This window comes from Oncorhynchus nerka, linkage group LG8 (genome assembly GCF_034236695.1).
Source record: "Oncorhynchus nerka isolate Pitt River linkage group LG8, Oner_Uvic_2.0, whole genome shotgun sequence".
In the NCBI taxonomy this organism is placed as follows: Eukaryota; Metazoa; Chordata; class Actinopteri; order Salmoniformes; family Salmonidae; genus Oncorhynchus; species Oncorhynchus nerka.
In genome coordinates this window covers 49410975-49434604 of record NC_088403.1, presented here as the reverse complement: position 1 = coordinate 49434604, position 23630 = coordinate 49410975, and the positions used below count along the sequence as shown (strand labels likewise).

Genomic DNA, 23630 nt, shown 5'->3' with positions numbered 1-23630 from the left:
CCATCTCTCCTCTATCCCCTTCTCTCCATCTCCTCTATCCCCTTCTCTCCATCTCTCTTCTATCCCATTCTCTCAATCTCTCTTCCATCTCTCCTCTATCCCCTTCTCCCCATCTCTCCCCCATCTCTCCTCTATCCCCTTCTCTCCATCTCTCCTCTATCCCCTTCTCACCATCTCTCCTCTATCCCCTTCTCTCCATCCCCTCCCCTTCTCTCCATCTATCCTCTATCCCCTTCTCTCCATCTCTCCTCTATCCCCTTCTCTCCATCTCTCCTCTATCCCCTTCTCTCCATCTCTCCTCTATCCCCTTCTCTCCATCTCTCTTCCATCTCTCCTCTATCCCCTTCTCTCCATCTCTCCTCTATCCCCTTCTCTCCATCTCTCCTCCATCTCTCCTCTATCCCCTTCTCTCCATCTCTCCTCTATCCCCTTCTCTCCTCTATCCCCTTCTTTCCATCTCTCCTCTATCCCCATCTCTCCTCTATCCCCATCTCTCCTCTATCCCCATCTCTCCTCTATCCCCTTCATTCCTCTATCCCCTTCTCTCCATCTCTCCTCTATCCTCTTCTCTCCATCTCTCCGCTATCCCGTTCTCTCCATCTCTCCGCTATCCCCTTCTCTCCATCTCTCCTCTATCCCCTTCTCTCCATCTCTCCTCCATCTCTCCTCTATCCCCTTCTCTCCATCTCTCCCCTCTATCCCCTTCTCTCCATCTCTCCTCTATCCCCTTCTCTCCATCTCTCCTCTATCCCCTTCTCTCCATCTCTCCTCTATCCCCTTCTCTCCATCTCTCCCCTCTATCCCCTTCTCTCCATCTCTCTTCCATCTCTCCTCTATCCCCTTCTCTCCATCTCTCCTCTATCCCCTTCTCTCCATCTCCTCTATCCCCTTCTCTCCATCTCTCCTCCATCTCTCCTCTATCCCCTTCTCTCCTCTATCCCCTTCTCTCCTCTATCCCCTTCTCTCCATCTCTCCTCTATCCCCTTCTCTCCATCTCTCTTCCATCCCCCTCGCCTCCATTGGAGGAAAGACTTTCCCTCTCTTGTTTTCTTGCTTTGTCTTGCCTCTCCACGTCACTTCAACATCGCTGGAGTTGTCGTTGCATTTTAAAGGACTTGTTTTAGTCAGTGGACCTCACTGCCAAACCCCAAACCGACAGCCCAGGCATCTTGTAACGGTCCTTTGAACCAACTTAACCCAGCAAGTAGTGAAACTGGAGAGCACCAGCCAACCAACAGCCCTCTTTACAAGACAAGAGGGATGTGGAGGATTTTAGGTTCACAGGGTGGCAGAACTCAACCACGAGTTGTAAAGCGAACACTGCTTCATTTTTGCGGTTTTGGTGATGAAAGGAGATTTTAATGTTCTACCGTGCGAGCAGAGTTTTTAAACGACGTACTCCTACGATGTTTTACAGTGTTTAAAAAAAAAAAAAAAAAAACCTGAGTCTGTTACTAGCTGATCCACGTCCGTTATTACTGAAACTCATCAGAGTTAGCTTCCATTGTTTTTTTCATGGTGAGTCATCTTTTGAGTCTTAACCGTATGAGTCCTGTGAGGTCTGTGTACCGCAGGTTGTTTATTTAAGCAACAAGGCGGTGTGGTATATGGCCAGTATACCGCGGCTAAGTGCTGTTCTTAGGCACGACGCAACGTGGAGTGCCTGAATTTAAAGCCCTTAGCCGTGGTATATTGGCCATATACCACAAACTCCTGAGTTGCCTTACTGCTATTATAAACTGGTTACCAACATACTTAGAGCAGTAACAATAAATGTTTTGTCATACCCATGGTATACGGTCAGATATACCACGGCTGTCAGCCAATCAGCATTCAGGGCTCAAACCACCCAGTTTATAATTCTTGTTATTTATGTTTTTGTTTTATTTATAACCCGTTTTATTTATTGACATTTCTGTGGTCTGGCGTTTTCATAAAGCACATAGCAGAAGTGGAATGTGTGTATGGGGGAGGGAGGGGGCCCATTTGGTTATGTACTAGTATGTTGTTGTACTAGTATGTTGTTATGAAGTTGTTTCTATTTATTTTTCTTCCTCACTTCGTTTGAAAGACTGTATGTGTGTGCGTAAGGTGTACATTCCAACGAAGCTTGACCAATCTTTTACTCCCTCTTATCAGTAACTTTCTTTGTATTTGTCTTAATTCCAGCTCCGTCGCTCTCCTTTCCCTTTCTACGCCCGACCCCTCCGTTCAGCCACCTTGTGTAGTTTGACTCCATCCATTTGAAAAAGAACATTATATTTCAACTCCCCCAAATACTTGTGCACTCGCAAGTAGTAGCTCAACTTGTGTATCAGTGGAGGCTGCTGAGGGGAGGACGACGACTCATCATAACGGCTGGAACGGCGCACATGGAATGGTACCAAACGCATGGGAATGTGTTTGATGTATTTGATACCATTCTGCTTCAGCCATCACCACGAGCCCGTCCTCCCCAATTAAGGTGCCACCAACCTCCTGTGTTGTGTATTGCTGGGAGAATAGGACTCCAAAGCTCTGCTGAATCAAAACGTTGCACTTATTTATATCATTTGTAGCACAAACTGTTTTTACTTGTCTATTTATTTGACCACCCAGTGGCCCTTCCCTCATTCCGCGACCGAGTCGGGGTGGTGGTGATCAGGATGACTTTCGTTCCATTGAGGCCCCTTTTGCTCTACTGTAGTTAGATATCCATGCATAACAAACTCGCCCATTGTACCTACTTGGAATGAGAACTTGTAGTTCCAGAAGTGAGCCGGTTTTAACTTCCATGTGCCTGTTGTCGCCGTACAAATAGATTGACTAGGATGGGGGGGAATGCCCCTCAGACCATGTTGGCTTGAATGGGAATTACCGTTCTAGTTATTGTATTTCTGTGGTCGTCTCCTGTATGCTGATGTGAAGGACAGGAGGACTGATGCAGAACAGCCTGTAGATTTGTTTTATTTCCCTCCGAGGATGGACTAGTTAACAAACGACAGACAATTCAACCCAACTGGAAGAATAGATTGTTTTTACGTGTACACGGAGGTGTACAAAACCATTAGGAACACCTCCCTAATATTGAGTTGCACCCACTTTTGCCCTCAGAACAGCCTCAATTCGTTGGGATATGGACTCTACAAGGTGCCGAAAGCGTTCCACAGGGATGCTGGCCCATGTTGACTCCATTGCTTCCCACAGTTCTGTCAAGTTGGCTCGTTGACCTTTGGGTGGTGGGCCATTTCTTGATACACACAGGAAACTGTTGAGTGTGAAAAACCCAACAGTGTTGCAGTTCTTGACACACTCAAACTGGTGCGCCTGTCACCTACTGCCATACCCCGTTCAAAGGCACTTAAATCTTTTGTCTTGCCCATTCACCCTCCGAATGGCACACACACAATGTCTATCTCAAAGCTTAAAAATCATTTTTGGGCCTGTCTCCTCCCCTTCATCTACACTGATTGAAGTGGATTTAACAAGTGACATCAATAAGGGATCATAGCTTTCACCTGGTCAGTCTGTCATGGGAAGAGGTGTTCCTCATGTTTTGTACACTGCAAGTATGTACTGTAAATGTGTCACCAGTTTAAGCTTTGTGGGAAAGCAACTCATTTCTGTTGCACTACTTTTTATTTGTTAAACACTCCTTTGTGTTTAACCTTTGAACTTTCACTGGATCGCTGAGGTCAGACATTTTATATTGACATTACAGATGTGGGTAGGTGTGTCACTACCCGTCGGCAAGGCAATGAAGCCGGAGTCTGCCTGCGTTTTTTTTTTGTTAGGGGGGGGGGGGGGGGCTGAATTTATTGGCCTTAAGAAATCATTCTTAGGAATAATTTAGAAAGAAAGTGTGAGTAAATATGCAACACTGCAGTATGTCAGTGACTGGATTTTTTTTCCTACTCTGAATAAAATGTTAAAACTAAAAAAACAGCCTCTATCTTGTCTTTTTGATTGGTATAAATTAAGTATATTGTATTTACGGCTTTTCTCTTCTTGGATTAAGGGGCTACTCAGCAGTTGCTACATCCATTTTGACTTAAATTATATGTACCCAATCAATGATTCTTGAATATAATTTAAATGACTCATGAGCTTAGTTCAACTGTCATCAGAATCTTAGATGTAAGCTTGTTTTTCTCAATGTTTGAACAAACACTATATAGCCTCAAAACATGGATAAAACTATAATATCATGGATGGTCAGTCCTTGCATCCATAGCTCTGTTTATGAATGTGTTTACACTCCTCCAGCCCAATTCCTCAGGCTTTTACCAAAAACAGGTGGGGAAAATGCTTTGCTTCTCCTGCTGATTGCCACTTTAAAAAGGAAGACGCACACAAAGCCAGTCCAGAGTCATGTGCATACTCTGTCCATTTATTTTTACAAATCAGGAAGATATGATTTCATGTTATGTAACAGCCTGTACAAATGCAACATACAGAAGAAAAAAAAGTATTATCATAAAAAGCAGCACTGGGCCTTTAAATAACCCCATATAATTTTTCACATTTGGATTGGACGTTGCAAGCAAGTTCTTTTTTTCTTTTTCCTTCTTCAAAGCCCACTTTTTTTGTTGCAATAAATTAGGTTATACACAGTTGTGTGTGAGGAAAGTCAACTGAACCTTGGATCTTGACTCAACCTGTTTTTCTCCTCTGTCAAAATAATGACTTGGCAAGATGGCGCGGCTATGTATGAATGTAAGTCATACGCAAGTATATATCAGATTGGCAACAAAATACATGGTTAAAAGAAGATATGCTTTAGAGTCGTCCACATACAATCAAATATTTGGGGAAGGAATGAATGAACCAGTGTTAATCTTTTTTTTAATGTAATATGTCAAATAAAGGGTGTTAGTTTCAACGTAAACGGACCACAAAAAACTAAATGACAAAAACCCTAATGAATTACATTCACAATGTAAACACCAGCATCAGGGCCTGCATTTCGTTAAATACTGCATTTCCCAAGAGTATTTGCACGGACACACCAATGTGAGGGCACACCCCAATAAGGATTGGCTCTGAACATTTCTCCCTGTTAAAACAATGACCATAGAGTTCTATAGAGGACTCCAGGGTCCAGAAGCTAGTTTGAGCATGGGCAGTGCCATTAGGGACTTCACAATTATTAAGTAGTCAACTGGGTGGGCCTTCCTATGGGTTAAGGAAGCGTCATAAAATTCCATCCAGGGATCAGCCAATGAATTATACTCGTAAGCAAACATTCCACGACTTCAAGTGGCTGTAAATAGCCAACCTTGGCTTTATACCGGTTCAAACAACACACTCTAGGTGGCAGTGCACACCCTTTCAGTTTGTTTACCAACTCAGAAGTAGAAGAACATGTACTAGTTTAAAAATGGAGATGGCCTCACTGACACTGCCCGTACGCTCACCGACGCCATAATGGGACAGATACGTTTACAATCTTTAAAGACTTGAACGCATCTCTAGTGTAAACGACCACGTGTGAAGACAGGCACGTTCAGCAGGCCACAACATTGTGTAAAGTTCAGATAGTACTATGTTATGAAGAACAAACATGCCTATCTGGTACAGAATCATGTCGGCTCTATTCATTACATGTCTATCTGCTCCTTTCCTTCAGATCAGTGCAGGTGAAGGAAAGGAGATGAGGACTAAGGAGAGGAAGCCACTTCACACTATTCAAAATGCAGATAGCTTTGTCGGTGAAACAGACTGAAATTGAATAGACCCCCACACAAGAAACAGTGTATATATCTATACCTCTGCAACGTGGGAACGAGAAAGTACCCTTGTCTTAGGGAAGCGCTTTCCACTAACGAAGAATTTTAAAAAAAAATCTAGGACAGGTGTGAGTAGAGGGGAGGGAGATGGAGGACGAGTCTTACTCATACATGTAGACAGACAGTGGTTAGCGTTACACCTGTAAACATTTTCTTCCAGGTTTTTTTTTGTTCCTCCCTCTAAAAAAGGTGCTCTCAGGTCCTTCTCCTGTTCAGGGATATTTCCAGTCTTTCTCCTCATCATTGATTTTGCACTCTCCTCCTCCATTGACACGCGGTTAAGTCCTTAGTTTATAAAGTCCAATAGTCAGTGACCGTTCTGAGCAGCAGGCGATGGGGGGGGTCACCATTGCGAGGAGGTTTAAGGAACGGTCCAAGCCTTGGAACGTGACCGGTTCCGGTTGTGCACTCAGCCTTGAGAACTGAGGAGAACCATCCCCCCCCCTGTACTTGAGAACCAAAAAGAGAGTGAGGAGAGTGATCAGGCTAGGATAAAAGGTGATAAAAACAAGAGCTAGAGAGGACAACAGTGCTAAAAGAAAAACTGCGGTGACCAAAAACGAGTGTTGTATTGTGAATGATAAGTAGATTGTTTTACTTGGTTTTTTTATATATATATTTTTTTAAATAGCCCACAAAGTGTTCAAAACATAAAGTGCAGGCAGTGTCAGTCTTGTTGTTCTTCTCTGAATCCACCAAAGCCCCACCCTGTTAAAATGATTCCAAAACAAACAAAAATGTACTTTGTCCAAAATAAACTAAAATAATGCTGAACTGTCAATGTCAACAATCCCCCCCCCAGGAACAGGAGGGAAATTACCCAAATTCCAAAGAGTCTCAAAGTCTGGAATTTGGTTGATGGAGTAGAGGTTTTGGAGGCACCGCTGGGATAGAGAAGCTCCCTTATCTCCACTCTATCCATCCCGCTGTTCATCCCTCCCTCACTCCACCCGTATGAGTAGGCCGTAGAGGAGGGTGCCCCCCTGCTCCTTGGTAATCCACTCGATTTCTGTGTTGCTAAAGCGGGGGTCAAGGGGCTCGCTGGCTCCAAGGTTCTGGGGCCCCACCTTATAAGAGCCCGGCCGCACGCACACCTGGAAACCCACCTGGGCCTGGTGACAACAGTGAGAACGAGGGTCCCGGAATCTGGAGGGAGAGAGGTGAGCAGGAGTCATGGGAATAAGAATGAAACAACAAAAGCAGCGTAAGGCAGAGGAGACCAAGACAGCATAACAATTTCATGGTATACAGTATACTCAGTGGCCAGTTTATCAGGTACACCCATCTAGTACCGGGTCAGACCACCCCCCCCCCCCCCCCTTTGCCTCCAGGACGGCCGGAATTCTTCAGGGCATGGAAACATTGCTCAATTGGTATCAAGGGACCTAGCGTGTGCACCATTACATCACCAGCCTGCACAGTTGACACCAGGCATGATGGGGCCATATACTCCTGACTCTGCCATCACCGTGACGCAACAGGAAACAGGATTCGTCAGACCAGCCGCTGTTTTTCCACTCCGCAATTGTCCAGTGTTGGTGATCACGCCCACTTCTTGTCATTACTTCTTGTTTTTAGCTGATAGGAGTGGAACCCGGTGTGGTCGTCTGCTGCAATATCCCATCTGTGACAAGGAGCGACGAGTTGTGCGTTCCGAGACGCCGTTCTGCACACCACTGTTGTACTGCGCCGTTTGTGGCCCGCCTGTTCGCTTGCACGATTCTTGCCATTCTCCTTCGACCTCTCATCAACGAGCTGTTTTCGCACCATTCTCGGGAATCATCAGAGTGCCGTGAGTTAGAATCCCAGGAGGCTGGCTGTTTCTGAAATACTGGAACCGGTGCGCCTGGCACTGATGATCATACCACACTCAAAGACGCTTCGGTTACTCGTTTTGCCCATTCTAACTTTCAATCAAAAACAGTAACGGAATGCCTCAATGCCTGTCTGCCTGCTTTATATAACAAGCCACGGCCACGTGACTCACGGTCTGTAGGAGTGAACCATTTTTGTGAACGGGGTGGTGTACCTAATAAACTGAGTATAAACTTCAATAGGCAGATAAAAAGCAAGGGCATGAGAGAGACAACGATAGAGATTTGACACGTACTGCACTTTAGGGGCGAACATCTCCAGGCCGGAATAGCGCATGGTGGGGGACAGCTGTACCCGGGGAACCTCCTTGTCCCTTTCCCTGTCAGGGAGGCTGTTGCTGTTCTCCTCTGGCTCACTGTAGCCGTTAGGACCCTCCATCTTTGCCGGAGACACAGAGAAGATGGACGAAGTCCCTGAAACACCAAGACAACATGGGTTTGTTCATTTACATCACAGTCATGATTCTTTAATCATTCGGGAAAATGTTTGTGATGGAAATGGTTCTGGAAATCAACCATACGTTTCAAAAGGATAGACATCTGATTAGTGCTTTGGGAGAGAAACAACCCCTTGAGGTGATATGCACAAAATAAAGGTGACCCGTGTTCAATTCACTATTTTTAGGGGTCCAAAAAAGTGGACCCCTAAACAATTGGCCTAGCGTCGTCCGGGTTAGGGAGGGTTTGCCCGGGAGGGATATCCTTGTCTCATCGCACACTAGCGACTCCTGTGGCAGGCCGGGCGCAGTGCACGCTAACCAGGTCGCTAGGGGCACGGTGTTTCCTCCGACACATTGGTGCGGCTGGCTTCCGGGTTGGATGCGCGCTGTGTTAAGAAGCAGTGCGGCTTGGTTGGGTTGTGTATCGGAGGACGCATGACTCTCGACCTTAGTCTCTCCCGAGCCCGTACGGGAGTTGTAGCGATGAGACAAGAAACTACTAACAATTGGAAACCACGAAATTGGGGATAAAAGGGGTACAATTTATTTTTAAAAACAAAAGTGGATAAGGAAACAAATGCTGCGTCGTACCAGAGAGCAGCTGAGCATGGTCTAGAGTGCGTCTCAGAGCCCCTACACTGGTGCCGTGGTAGGCTATGTGCCACTTCTTAAATGCACTAGACACCTCACAGTGGGCCTTGATCCTATAGGGGAGGTAGTACACGCACACAATCACACACAAAATTGTTAGATAACCCCTCTCCATCTCCACCTGTATCTTGTGTCCTAGGACATTGAGACTCAAAGCCAGTACTCAAAGTTTAAACTGTATACTATTTTTATTCACATTCTCCCCGTATCTTTCGCCAAGGTGGGAATAGGTCAGATCTAGTAATCCATTTGTTAATTGAACTAGATTATACTCATTCAGTGGACATGAATAGCACTGGAACTGATCTAAAGTAATTGGTTGAAGACAGTTCTCGCAGTCCACTTGACTGGCTGTTTGCGACCTCTGACCTCAGTGCGAAGCGGCACCAGCCGAAGGGCAGGGCGTAGTCCCGGGGGGGCTCCCCTCTCTTGTAGTAGGACTCGTCTCCGCGCAGCTTGTGGCAAGACTCACAGTAACACAGGTTATACTTGGCATCCTCGTTGAAGTAACCATCTGAGAGAGATGGATAGGCGGAGAGAGCGAGAGAGAGAGAGCGAGAGAGAGAGAACAACAAAGACGGAGTTATGACTCAGCCAAGGATACTCAACTGGATAGCATAACCCCCCACACCAACAGAAAAGCACCCCCCTCCACCATTGAGACCAACAAGACAGCTGGAGTACGCAGAAGAGGCACGAAGAACAGAGCACCCCCGGCTGCAGCCGAGCTAAACCAGACGAGGCATCTGCTGAAAACAACCTGCTCAAAAACCATTCATTCCTTCTTTGTTATTATCCGAAATAGAATTATCCAATGATTAAATGGATAACAAGATGATAGTTGGAGCTGTATTGTTAGATTTCAGTGCAGCCTTTGAAGTTATAGATCATTCGTTACTGAAAAACAAAAAAAACGAACTTATGGCTTTACATCACCTGCCATCACACGATTGGAGAGTTACGTATCCAATAGAACCCAGAGAGTGCGCTCTAGTTATGCTAAAGTGGACAAACAGAAGGGAAATGACAACATTGAACCATCATATTTGTGTATTGAAGATCTAATCATTTAAGAGGATTGCCGTTTTGAATTTGGTCAAGTTTGTGCCAAGAAGGATAAGCCACCTGGTATAGAGTACCACAGCATGAGTCATAAGACTCAGTCAAAAAATACATTTTTCTCCATAGGGGATTTTAGAAACACTTAAAATAAGGGTGGTGTTTAGTGTAGGCTTACCCTGGCGCGACATTTTGATAAGTGTAAATCTCTCTAGGACAAGGTGACTTATCAATATATATATATATATATATTCGCATGTATTTATTACCCAAAAGTTAAATGCGAATTAGCTGCTAATGTGGCTATCATAAAGAACTACAAAATGCCATGATCTGGACGAGACCGCCGAATCAAAAGTTAGTTAATCCAGAGATCCTATCTAATGTTAGCTAAATTTAGTAAATAATAAATTGGCTAAATGGCTTTAAAATGGTCAATTCTGTGAACTGTCTTGTGCAAGTTTTAAATTGAAACAATACCTGTTAGCAAAGGTGTCAGCTAGAGACATCGTGCAGGAGCTTGCAGGGATTTGTAGTCTTGTATGACGTCTACTTTGATGCTAATCATCATTTTCGAATAGAGCCGAATACATTGATAAAAAGTCACCTTGTCCGACAGACATGGTTATCAAAACGTCACACTAGGGTAAGGCTACAAGAAACACTGCCCATATTTTAAGCTCTTCTAAAATTCAAGCAACATTAGATGGTCAGTTATTATGGTCAAGTCATATTGACATAGTTGTGAAGATGGGGAGAGGTAGGCAGTGGTCTAAGGCACTGCATCTCAGTGCAAGAGGAGTCACAACAGTCCCTGGTTCGATTCCAGGCTGTATCACAGTCGGCCGTGATTGGGAGTTCCATAAGGCGGTGCACAATTGGTCCAGCGTCGTCCGGTTTTGGTCAGGGTAGGCCGTCATTGTAAATAAGAATTTGTTCTTAACTGACTTGCCTCGTTAAATAATATTTTTGGGGATTGTTTTTATATATACACACACACACACACACAAGTATGTGGACACCCCTTCAAAGTAGTGGATTCGGCTACGTCAGCCACACCCGTTGCTGACAGGTGTATAAAATCAAGTATACAGCCATGAAATCTCCATAGACAAACATTGGCAGTAGAATGGCCTTACTGACGAGCTCAGTGACTTTCAGCGTGGCACAGTCATAGGATGCCACCTTTCCAACAAGTCAGTTCGTTAAATTTCTGCCCTGGTCAAGTGTAAGGGCTGTTATTGTGAAGTTGAAACGTCTAGGAGCAACAACGGCTCGGCCGCAAAGTAGTAGGCCACACAAGCTCACAGAACAGAACTTCTGTCCTCGGTTGCAACAGAGTTCCAAACTGCCTCTGTAAGCAACTTCAGCACAAGAACTGTTCATGGGAGATTCACGAAATGGGTTTCCATGGCCGAGCAGCCACCCAAGTCCAAGATCACCATGCGCAATGCCAAGGTGTCGGCTGCAGTGGTGTAAAGCTTGCGTCTGGAGCAGTGGAAACATCTTCTCTGGAGTGATGAACCACGCTTCACAATCTGATAGTACGATGGCCTATCCGGGTTTGGTGGATGCCAGGAGAACGCTGCCTGCTCCAATGCATAGTGCCAACTGTAAAGTTTGGTGGAGGAGGAATAATGGTCTGGGCTTGCTTTCATGGTTCGGGCTAGGCCCCTTTTTTTCCCAGTGCAGGGAAATCTTAATGCTACAGCATTCAATGACATTCTAGACAATTCTGTGCTTCCAACTTTGTGGCACAAGGATTTGGGGAAGGCCCTTCCCTGTTTTAGAATAACAATGCCCCTGTGCACAAAGCGAGGTCCATACAGAAATGGTTTGTTGAGATCGGCGTGGAAGAACTTGACTGGCCTGCACAGAGCCCTGACCTGAATTGGAACGCTGACTGCGAGCCAGGCCTAAATCGCCCAACATCAGTGCCCGACCTCACTAATGCTCTTGCGGCTGAATGGAAACAAGTCCCCGCAGCAACATTCCAACATCTAGTGGAAAGCCTTCCCAGAAGATTGGAGGCAGTTATAGCAGCAAAGGGAGGACCAACTCCATATTAATGCCCATGATTTCGGAATTAGATGTTCTGCATTTTTGGCACAAAGATCAACTGTACAAGTTGTTAAGGCTCTGGTCTTGTCCCATGTTGATTACTGTCCACTAATATGGTCAGGCACAGCAAAGAAATACCTAGATGGCTCACAACCGAGCAGAATGCCTTGCCCTTAACTGCGCACACAGAACTAACAACCACATGCATCATAGTCTTTCATGGTTGAGGAGAAATTGACTACTTCTCTTCCAGTCTTTTTAAATAAACATTTGTGTGTTGAAAATGGCTAACCGCTTGTCTAATCTATTGCATACACTTCAAAACAGACATACATACTCCACCAGACAGGCCACTATGGGTTCTTTACTGTACCCAAAACAAAAAACAGATTTAATGCGTCGTTCAGTTATGTATCGAGCCATGTCATCATGGAATGTTCTGCCACCAGAGGTTAATCAGGCAAAAAGAAAGTTTAGCTTTAAAAAAATAAATGTAAAAAGTGTGTGGGGTACTCACCTGGCAGCGTGAGCAGGTCCTTGAAGCGCGAGCACAGGGCCTGATATTCACAGGTCTTGTTGGGGTTGACCTCTGGAGGGGGCGTCCAGCACACACTCTCTTTGATCCCTGGAGGTCAGATAGCAAAGGTCAAAGGGTAGCACCGGTTGAGGCCAATAAGAGATGTATACAGAGCTTGATATTACTTAGAAGTTAAAACGTTTTACTGTCAAAGAACGTGATGCCAACAAGGACAATAACTTGGTCAACTTTGCATCTACAGAACACATGAAAGTAACTTTTAATATGAAAGACATTTTGAACATCAACTGTAAAAGGCCTGCAATGAGTTGACATCATCGTCTTCTCACCGTCAACCATGTCCGCCTTCTCCATGTCGCCTTGGCAACGCGCCTCGCCGCTCTCCCCTCCCACGGTTGGCACGTTGTCAGTCACGATTGTAACCTGCCAACGACATCAGAGCGTGTCACTGACTTGACTTCGGTCGGCCCTCGGGAAGTGTGACAACAGATTACGTTGTAAGGGCCAGGCCGGGCGACAGATTATTAAACCCAGCCTGGCAGGGGGGCTGGGATTAGAGTTACAGACCTACTGAGGGATGGAGTGTCTAAATGAGATTGGGATTATGACTTCGGCCAGGTGGAAGTATTTCAGGATTAGAGAACATAGAGCAACATACTAGCAGATTAGTTCCTAGCTACTGATCTAAAAGTGGATCTGAGTAGGACTTGTCTAAAATGGCACCCTACTCCCTTTATAGTGCACTACTACCAGGGGCTATAGGGCTCGGGTCAAAGGTAGTGTACCATATAGGGAACCATTTGGGAAACACCCTGTGTTTGTGTAGAAGTTATTATTTATTTATTTTTTCTAACGCAGAGGGATGCTTGGGTGGCAGTTTGGTTTTCCACTGGGACTGTTAATTATCATTCAAATGCATTACCGGGGGTTATATCAGTGGCTACACTAAGCAGGTAGAAATTACCTTCCTCATCCTCTTCAGATTCAGACGGTTTTGGGTGGGAGGGTGACAGACGTACCTGTTCACACTGCCCATAGAGGTCTATGAGGGGGTAGCAGGGGGTGGGGATGTCCTGGGCTGCTACCCCCTGGTCCATCCCGTTCACATGGAGGTGCAGACAGCTGTTCCCATCCACTAGTAGACCCAATACTGTACCCTCTGGACATGTGTCCAGGTTAGGACCATAGTTCTCACAGATCTGGGATGGAGGAAGGGGGGGTGAAGTGATGGAGGGAAGGGAAAGAGGACTAATCAAACAATCAATCAGGTTGTTCATTTGAAATGACAAAATGTTCTCAAAAGTAGAAAGTGAGTTGTGAAGGGAGCTGAGTGAGAGACAGCGACTCCAGTACCTTCAGTGAGTTGTGGAAGACAGAGTCTCTCTGCAGCAGCCAGGCAGAGCGTTTCAGACAGCACGCCGTGGAGGGAAAGTTGAGGCGGTCGGGGGAGTGACCTATCACCCCTAGTGACAAGGACGACGTCCACGACGGGTTCAGGCGGTCGATCTGAAACTATGGCAACAGAGACATTCGGACTGTCAGTCACAAACAATAGCGGCAGAAAGCACTATAATATATAATGTGTCCCTAAACAACGACGCTGCCCCAATCAAAAAAATCCAGAAACACACACACAACAGTGTAGCTACCTGGAACAGTTGTTGTCTGGGCAGGGGTTGTGCTGTGACCAGAAGGCCCTGGTTGTAGCTGGAGACACGGGCGGCCGTCAGGTTCTGATTGGACAGCTGGATGTTCTTCCCATGGTTCTCCAGGAAGGCCATGACAGTGTTGGGCACCAGGGCTAGCTTACTGCTCCCAACCTGATGGATAGATGGGGGGGCAAGTGAGAGATAAATCAACAAGCTAATGTTTACTTCAGTTGCTCAATTCGTGCTTATCTTAAACCACCTGTGGAGCAAATGCTGGCTTCCTACTGTACTTGGAGATATTTGGTCCAGGCAAAAACATGCTGTCCAACTGTCTCGCCTTCCCATCCCACTACATCCCGCAGTCTCCCATCCCACTACATCCCTCAGTCTCCCATCCCACTACATCCCTCAGTCTCCCATCCCACTACATCCCTCAGTCTCCCATCCCACTACATCCCTCAGTCTCCCATCCCACTACATCCCTCAGTCTCCCATCCCACTACATCCCTCAGTCTCCCATCCCACAGTCTCCCATCCCACTACATCCCTCAGTCTCCCATCCCACAGTCTCCCATCCCACTACATCCCTCAGTCTCCCATCCCCCATCAGTCATCCCCAGTCTCATCCCCACATACATCCCATCAGTCTCCCATCCCACATCCCGCAGTCTCCCATCCCACCATCAGTCTCCCAGTCTCCCATCCCTCAGTCTCCCATCCCACAGTCTCCCATCCCACTACATCCCTCAGTCTCCCATCCCTCAGTCTCCCATCCCACTACATCCCTTTGTGTCTCTCACCGGCGTGCTGTCCTCCTCGCCGTCACTGCAGCTGTCTGAGGAGAGGGAGGGGGCCTTGATGCTTTCTGCATCCTCCAGCACTGAGGAACTGACAATGGACACAGCCGTCACTCGACCATACAGGTCCAGCACCGCATAGACATTCTACAGGGAGGGGAGAAAGAGGTGGGGGTTAGTGGGTTGGTGGTGTGGTGTGTGTGTGTGAGAATTGAACACATATGACGTGTGTGGATGAGAGAACAGTTTGTACGTTCATGAAGTGTTTGTGTGCGTGTTAATTGAACATACTCACACGTGTGTGTGTGTGTGTGTGTGTGTGTGTGTGTGTGTGTGTGTGTACCTTGGCCACAGCGGTAGCAGCTGTTCCCATGTCCTCTCCGTCGATGAGGACGTGCATTGTGTCATCACTGCATCTCTTCACGCCCACGCGGTTCCCCACCTAGACACAGAGAATTCATCTCAGTACCCATCCTATTACCAGTACACACTTGCCAATTTCTGTACTCATCGCGATCCTTCTATCCGTTCCAAATGCACACATTTTTTAGAGACTATTGGGAGTATAATAATGAACCTTTAAATCAAGTAGCTGCAGGGGAGTTCTTTCTCTGACTATGCTCAGAGATGGATCTCCCCTGAAGCTGCTTGATTATAGGTTCATTATTATACTCCAATAGTCTCTGCCTACTTTTTGGATAGTTTTTCACAACACTCTAGTCACCATCTTTACATCCAAGTTCTCTCTGACACGTTCCTTCTCCACTCCCTCCCCTCTCCTTCTCTCACCGTCAATCTGTCCAGGGATGCCCCGTAGTTCTGTCTTTGGAGGACCCCATTGCGTCTGACCTCTGACCCTGCCAGCAGCCAGGTGACCTTGGCGCGGAGCTGTGTGAGGGAGGGGGACAGGCCCGACATGGGGCAGGAGGGCAACTCTGGGGGGGCCAGGCTAGTCAGACCCATGTGGAGGGAACCAGACCACTGGTTATCTACCTCGTCTATCTTCACCTGGGGGTTGGGATGGTGGGAAAGGAAGAAGAGAGAGGAAGAAGATGACGAGTACTAGGGATGGCAAAAATGGAGTGAAAGAATTAACTTGTTTTTCTGGATGGAAAAAAATGTCATTTACGATTCCTCAATTACAATCACCTACAGTGCATTCAGAAAGTATTCAGACCCCTTGACTTTTTCCACATTTTGTTAAGTTACAGCCATATTCTAAAATGTATTCATTAAATGTTATCCTCGTCAATCTACACAATACCCCATAATGACAAAGGAAAAACAAGTTTCTTTTGACATTTTTGCAAATTTATTTAAAAAACAAGAACCGATACCTTGGAGTCCACCTGTGGTAAATTCAATTGATCGGACATAATTTGGAAAGGCACACACCTGTCTATATATAAGGTCCCACAGTTGACAGTGTATGTCAGAGCAAAAACCAAGACATGAGGTCGAAGGTATTGTCCATAGAGCTCCGAGACAGGATTGTGTCGAGGCACAGATCTGGGGAAGGGTACCAAAAAATGTCTGCAGCATTGAAGGCCCCCAAGAACACGGTTCTCCCATCTCCACAGAGGAACTCTAGAGCTCTGTCAGAGTGACCATCGGGTTCTTGGTCACTTCCCTGACCAAGGCCCTTCTCTGATTTGAATCCGTTTGGCTGGGCGGCTAGTTCTAGGAAGAGTCTTTGTGGTTCCAAACTTCTTCCATTTAAGAATGATGGAGGCCACTGTGTTCTTGGACTTTCAATGCTGCAGACATTTTTTGGTACCCTTCCCCAGATCTGTGCCTCGACACAATCCTGTCTCGGAGCTCTACGGACAATTCCTTTGACCTCATGGCTTGGTTTTTGCTCTGACATACACTGTCAACTGTGGGACCTTATATAGACAGGTGTGTGCCTTTCCAAATTATGTCCGATCAATTGAATTTACCACATGTGGACTCCAATCAAGTTGTAGAAACATCTGAAGGATGATCAATGGAAACAGAATTCACCTGAGCTCAATTTCAAGTCTCATGGCAAAGGTATCGGTTCTTGTTTTTTAAATAAATTTGCAAAAATGTCAAAATAAACTTTTTTCCCTTTGTCATTATGGGGTATTGTGTAGATTGACGAGGAAAACATTTAATGAATACATTTTAGAATATGGCTGTAACTTAACAAAATGTGGAAAAAGTCAAGGGGTCTGAATACTTTCCGAAGGCACTGTATAAGACCTTCACAAAAAAAAAAAAACGATGCTAAACTCCACCCCAGCAACTCTACTTTCACACCTTGAATACATATCTCCATGGTATTCCCCCTGCCTTGGCTCACCTCGAACAATTCGTCTGTTTTGAGTTCCTTGGCACTGAAGACGATGCCATGAGCGTATCCTCCTACCCGGACGGCCTGGCAACCCTCTCCCAGCAGAACCACGTTCTTACCATGTTTACTGTGAAGCCGGTGGGCCACACCTGCCACTACACACACACACACACACACACACACACACACACGCACAGGGGAAAAGGAGATGTGAGCCAGTTCATTTGCGGTCTGTTGTTTAACAATTTACGTCAATCCGGAACCTGAGAGAAAACACACACGTCCGTGGTGCGTACCTGGTGAGTGTATGGGGAAGCTCTTCTCTGTTATGTTGCTGGTACACAGACTGTTGTCCAGAGGGCCAGAGGAACTGGTGATGGACACCTGGACACACTGACCGTACAGGTCTATCACCGCATACACCTCTAATGGAGGGAGGGAGGGAAGGAGAGTGTTTTGGAAAGTCTCCCTTGACAAAGACAATTAATCTTAATGAGACAAATATTGATAAATAAAAAGTAAAATAACTAAATAGCAGTGATATTTTAGCATAAAAGAGCTGCTAAGTGTATTTATTCAGAGATGCTTGTGGCAGCTAACTAAAAAGACCCTTAGCAAACAGCCAAGAAAGCGCAGGAATGGCTTCAGGACACTATCAATTCCATTTTAATCAATTCATGAGACCCCTAGCACATACAGTGCCGTCGGAAAAGTATTGAGACCCCTTGACTTTTTCCACATTTCGTTACAGCCTTATTCTAAAATGGATGAAAATAAATATAATCCTCAGCAATCGACACACAATACCCTATAATGACAAAGCAAAAGCAGGTTTAGACATTTTCGCAAATAAAAAAATAGAAATACCTTATTTACATAAGTATTCAGACCCTTTGCTATGAGACTTGAAATTGAACTCAGCTGCATCCTGTTTCCATTGATCATTCTTGAGATGTTTCTACAACTTGGAGTCCACCTGTGGTAAATTAAATTGATTGGACATGATTTGGTCTATATAAAATGTCCCACAGTTGACGGTGCATGTCAGAGCAAAAACCAAGCCATGAGGTCGAAGGAATTGTCCGTAGAGCTCCGAGACAGGATTGTGTCGAGGCACAGATCTGGGGAAAGGTACCAAAAAAATGTCTGCAGCATTGAAAGTCCAAGAACACAGTGGCCTCCATCATTCTTACATGGAAGAAGTTTGGAACTACCAAGACTCTTCCTAGAACTGGCCGCCCAGCTAAACGGATTCAAATCAGAGAGAAGGGCCTTGGTCAGGGAAGTGACCAAGAACCCGATGGTCACTCTGACAGAGCTCTAGAGTTCCTCTGTGGAGATGGGAGAACCTTCCAGAAGGACAACCATCTCTGAAGCACTCCACCAGCCACTCCTCAGTAAAAGACACGACAGCCCGCCTGGAGTTTGCCAAAAGGCACCTAAAGACTCTCAGACCAGAGAAACAAGATTCTCTGGTCTGATGAAACCAAGACTGAACTCGTAGGCCTGAATGCCACGCATCAAGTCTGGAGGACACCTGGCACCATCTGTACGGTGAAGCATGGTGGTGACAGTGTCGGGATGTTGTTCAGCGGCAGAGACTGAGAGACTAGTCAGGATTGAGGCAAAGACGAACAGAGCAATGTACAGAGAGATCATTGATGAAAACCTGCTCAGGACCTCAGACTGGGGCGAAGGTTCAGCTTCCAACAGGACAACAACCCTAAGCCACACAGCCAAGACAATGCAGGAGTGGCTTCGGGACAAGTCTCTGAATGTCCTTGAGTAGCCCAGACAGAGCCCGGTCATAAACCCGATCAAACATCTCTGGAGAGACCTAAAAATAGCTGTCCAGCGACGCTCCACATCCAACATGACAGAGCTTGAGAGGATCTACAGAGAAGAATGGGAGAAACTCACCAAATACAGGTCTGCCAAGCTTGTAGCGTCATACCCAAGAAGACTCAATGCTGTAATCGCTGCCAAAGGTGCTTCAACAAAGTACTGAGTAGAAGGTCTGAATACGCATGTAAATGCTGTCAGTTTTTTTATTTGTAACAAGTTAGCAAACATTTCTAAACCCATTTTTGCTTGGTCATGATGGAGTATTGTGTGTAGGCTGATGAGGGGGACAAAACAATTGAATCCATTTTAGAATAAGGCCGTAAGGTAACAAAATGTGGAAAAAGTCAAGGGGTCTGAATACTTGAGGGCACTGTACATGGGGTTGTGATAAGATGTACATGACAACTGGTTCCACTCACCTTTATCTGGCGGCAGTCCGGTGCAGGCCACACCCTGGTCCACCCCATTGATGTAGTAGTGGAGGTCGCCGGTGGCCGAGCGCATCATGCCGATCCTACTGCCCGTGGTCAGGGAGTCCAGGTCACAGCCGTAGTTGTTACGCATGGTGTTGCCGTCCTGCATGATGGCCGTGCCACTGGAGTGCGAGGGGGGAGATAAAACGTTTGAATTACTGTTTCTTCAGGCGTAACAAAGACAGCTAGGTGAACCACGCATGTCCAAAGAGACCTGAAAACGTTTCATTAGCTCCCAGGCGCGCAGCAGGACACCTGGGTTTGAACACAAACAAACATAAACCCTTACCTAAGCATCCAGGTGTCGTAGTCTATATCCGTCATGGTGTTCGGAAACTCCAGCTCTTCTGGCCTGATGGAAGTCACACCTGGACAGAACACACACAGACAAACACATCACCCCTCTGCTGTGGGTGTGGATAGGGCTGTGTGAAGTTTGAGAGGGGTAAAATAGAGACGCCTTACCTGCCATTATCTTACCTGCTTCTATTGACCCCGACCAACGGTCCACCATCTTCTGAATGACTATCTCAAAGAGCTCTCCGTCTCGAAGGCACCTAGCAATGGACAACACACAGTCTTGACACACACAAGTGGTGTGTGTGTGTGTGTGTACCTTTTGACCTATTGGAAATGACGATTGTGTGTGTGTGTGTCACACTGACCTGTTGGAGATGACGATGGCGTCGTTGAACTCAGAGCGACAGTTCTGTCTGAGGGCAGTGCGCCCCCCGTTGGTGATCACGGCGTTGGTGCCGTGCAGCTGGTGGAAGCGCAGGTCGTTGGCACTGTTGCCCCCGGCAACCGAGCATGGGCTGCCGGGCGACATGACGGTGGGGCCCTCCGAGCTGTCGTCTGGGAGAGGGGGGAGGTCCGCTGGAGAGGGGGGAGAGAGAGAGATGGGTTTAGTCATGAATGGTTGTGGAGACAAAAAGTTAGTTGACACACTAGCAGCCTTTAGAATGTTCTTGTGAACCTCTCTACCTTCCTCCCGCCCGTCTCTCTACACCCCCCCCATCCCTCTCACCCATGTCGTCCATGATTGTGGCCTGTGCGGCCTGGCCGTAGAGGTCCACCACGGCGTAGACACTAGGCGGGATGTTCCACGCCGCCGGGCCCTGCGCCACCCCGTTCACAAAGAAGTGGAGGCTCCCGTCCTCCTTACGCACCACGCCCACCGTGTCCCCCGCCTGGGAGAGAGAGCTCGTAGTGTTAAATTGACAACTACGAAACACAAGAGGCAGTAAGTAGTAAAATGATAGTGTCATATGTTGATAGTGAGGGAAAGAGTGAGAGCAACAGGGGTAAAAAAGAGAAGAGAAGGGGGGGGGGGTAGAGTTTGATAATATAAGGCCGACTCTAAAGTAGATTTCCCACTCACTTTGAGTCGGTCCAGGTTGTGTCCATACTCGTCCAGTATGGTGGTTCCGTTGTGCATCACTCCATTCCCGGTCATCATCCACGTCCCTGAGAAACATCATCAGTCAATCTATACCTCTTTCCAAACATACTGTACATTGGAGTATGAAAAAGTAGATGAATAAAGCCCCTATCCATAGACACTGCTCAGAGGGTATGAGGTGGAAACTCAACCTAGCCAAAAAGAAGAGGTCGGTATTATCTGTGGTGTCTAGGGGGTAAGAGGCCGGTATTATCTGGGGTGTCTAGGGGGTAAGAGGCCGGTATTATCTGGGGTGTCTAGGGGGTAAGAGGCCGGTATTATCTGGGGTGTCTAGGGGTAAGAGGCCGGTATTATCTGGGGTGTCTAGGGGTAAGAGGTCGGTATTATCTGGGGTGTCTAGGGGTAAGAGGTCGGTATTATCTGGGGTGTCTAGGGGTAAGAGGTCGGTATTATCTAGGGGTAAGAGGTTGGTATTATCTGGGGTGTCTAGGGGTAAGAGGTGGTATTATCTTGGGTGTTTAGGGGTAAGAGGTCGGTATTATCTGGGGTGTCTAGGGGTAAGAGGTCGGTATTATCTGGGGTAAGAGGTTGGCATTATCTGGAGTGTCTAGGGGCACGAGGTCGGTAAAATCTGGGGTAAGAGATCGGTATTATCTGGGGGTCTAGTGGTAAGAGGATGGTATTATCTAGGGGTAAGAGGTCGGTATTATCTGGGGTGTCTAGGGGGTAAGAGGTCGGTATTATCTGGGGTGTCTAAGGGGTAAGAGGTCGGTATTATCTGGGGTGTCTAGGGGTAAGAGGTCGGTATTATCTGGGGTAAGAGGTCAGTATTATCTGGGGTGTCTAGGGGGTAAGAGGTCTGTATTATCTGGGGTGTCTAGGGGGTAAGAGGTCTGTATTATCTGGGGTGTCTAGGGGTAAGAGGTCTGTATTATCTGGGGTGTCTAAGAGGTCGGTATTATCTGGGGTGTCTAAGCGTAAGAGGTCAGTATTATCTGGGGTGTCTAGGGGTAAGAGGTCGGTATTATCTGGGGTGTCTAGGGGTAAGAGGTCGGTATTATCTGGGGTAAGAGGTTAGTATTATCTGGAGTGTCTAGGGGCACGAGGTCGGTAAAATCTGGGGTAAGAGGTCGGTATTATCTGGGGGTCTAGTGGTAAGAGGATGGTATTATCTAGGGGTAAGAGGTCTGTATTATCTGGGGTGTCTAGGGGTAAGAGGTCGGTATTATCTGGGGTAAGAGGTCGGTATTATCTGGGGTAAGAGGTCTGTATTATCTGGGGTGTCTAGGGGGTAAGAGGTCGGTATTATCTGGGGTGTCTAGGGGGTAAGAGGTCGGTATTATCTGGGGTGTCTAGGGGGTAAGAGGTCGGTATTATCTGGGGTGTCTAGGGGGTAAGAGGTCGGTATTATCTGGGGTGTCTAGGGGTAAGAGGTCGGTATTATCTGGGGTGTCTAGGGGTAAGAGGATGGTATTACCTGATTGGTTGGTATTACCTGAGCGCAGGTTGGTCATGGTGGAGGGCAGCTGCAGGTAGGCGGGGTTGTGCGTGGTCACGCCAATCTCAATGGAGCCCGCCCACTTGTCCACCATCTTGTCGATGCGCACCTGGAACACCTCGTTGGAGCGCAGTGGGCGGCCACTCAGGACCACGCCGTGGTTGAAGTCGTCCGTCGCACTGCCCGAGGAAATATTCACACAATCAAATCAATTTATACATTTATCTATTTAGCAATATATTGTATAAGGCATGTCACCTACATACATACATACACATCATTATTGATAAAGGCCCTTTAACATCAGCTAGAGTCAAAAAGTACTTTTACAGTAGCCTGGCCTAGGCCCCAAAGAGCAAGCACAATGTCGTCATTGAGTTGGTAATGGACTGCAACAATGTTGCCACGCCTCGGAGGCAGGGTCAGAGGTCATCACATAAGAATAGCTCCTATTTTTGACCTGTGAGAGTGTAATAGGAGTGCACCATTACTTCTAGAGAAAACAAATATCTGTATTTCTGATGTTGAAAATTATATCCTTATCCTAAACTGTCTACGGAGTCGACTGGTCCTTTCCTACAAATACAGAAAGGGCCGTAAACTGACCATTTGAATCTTACAGACAGTTGGTAATAATATTGTTTGGAACAAAGCCATGGTTACGTACTGAGGGCGAAGAGCAGTCCTGCCTTCACTGATGATGGCCGCCTTTTGCCCACAGTTGGTGTGGAAGAGGAGGCGGTCAGTGGCGTCAGGGTCGGCGGTGAGGGAGAGGGCGGGCCGGGGGCGGCCCACGTCGGGGGACAGCGCCCGCATTATGGCGTTGTTGCGACGCAGACGGTCGCTGTGGTTGTGATTGTGGACGATGGTCACCTTGACCGCCATGCCGTAGAGGTCGACCACTCCGTAGACCATGGGAGGTGTCTGGGCCGCCGCCACGCCTAGGGGCAGGGTCAGAGGTCAAATTGAGGTCATTGATGAAATATGATAATGATTTGCAATTGTATGCATTTCTTGAAACGACCATGATTTTTACATTGTACGAGGCAAAAATCAGCACTGCATGACAATTATGTAAGCAATACATCAAATAACAACAAGTATGTAAAACATAAAAATACACATTGTTGAAATGGTTATGAAATAAAATATTTCATGCATTTTCGCTTCATGGTTTGTCTCTCCTTAGGTCGCCGCAAGGTTACTACTATACCAATGGACGAGCACTAAGTGACTATCCCTCCAACGCCACGCTACA

General features: G+C 46.7%; 1 protein-coding gene across 5 annotated transcripts in view; it reads right to left on the bottom strand.

Annotated features, from left to right (window-relative positions):
- Positions 1–4336: 4336 nt before the first annotated feature.
- The window catches only part of LOC115133512 (neuralized-like protein 4), a 28179-nt gene continuing 8885 nt past the window's right edge, over positions 4337–23630 (bottom strand). Inside the window, exons 9-30 of one of the 5 annotated variants that reach the window (XM_029666782.2) lie at positions 23040–23313; positions 22352–22551; positions 20854–20939; positions 20500–20662; positions 20138–20348; positions 19938–20029; positions 19762–19840; positions 19419–19594; positions 17451–17579; positions 17164–17309; positions 15627–15845; positions 15181–15279; positions 14841–14984; positions 14041–14211; positions 13745–13903; positions 13411–13590; positions 12721–12814; positions 12371–12478; positions 9103–9247; positions 8674–8786; positions 7879–8056; positions 4337–6914 (exon numbers count right to left, since the gene is read on the bottom strand). In XM_029666782.2, coding sequence (XP_029522642.1) covers positions 6710–6914; positions 7879–8056; positions 8674–8786; positions 9103–9247; positions 12371–12478; positions 12721–12814; positions 13411–13590; positions 13745–13903; positions 14041–14211; positions 14841–14984; positions 15181–15279; positions 15627–15845; positions 17164–17309; positions 17451–17579; positions 19419–19594; positions 19762–19840; positions 19938–20029; positions 20138–20348; positions 20500–20662; positions 20854–20939; positions 22352–22551; positions 23040–23313 — 3371 coding nt within the window. In that variant the 3' untranslated portion in view covers positions 4337–6709. Of the gene's footprint in view, positions 6915–7878; positions 8057–8673; positions 8787–9102; positions 9248–9669; positions 9733–12370; positions 12479–12720; positions 12815–13410; positions 13591–13744; positions 13904–14040; positions 14212–14840; positions 14985–15180; positions 15280–15626; positions 15846–17163; positions 17310–17450; positions 17580–19418; positions 19595–19761; positions 19841–19937; positions 20030–20137; positions 20349–20499; positions 20663–20853; positions 20940–22351; positions 22552–23039; positions 23314–23630 lie in introns of those variants that run through there. The other 4 variants (XM_029666783.2, XM_029666784.2, XM_029666785.2 and 1 more) reach the window with 4 other exon arrangements.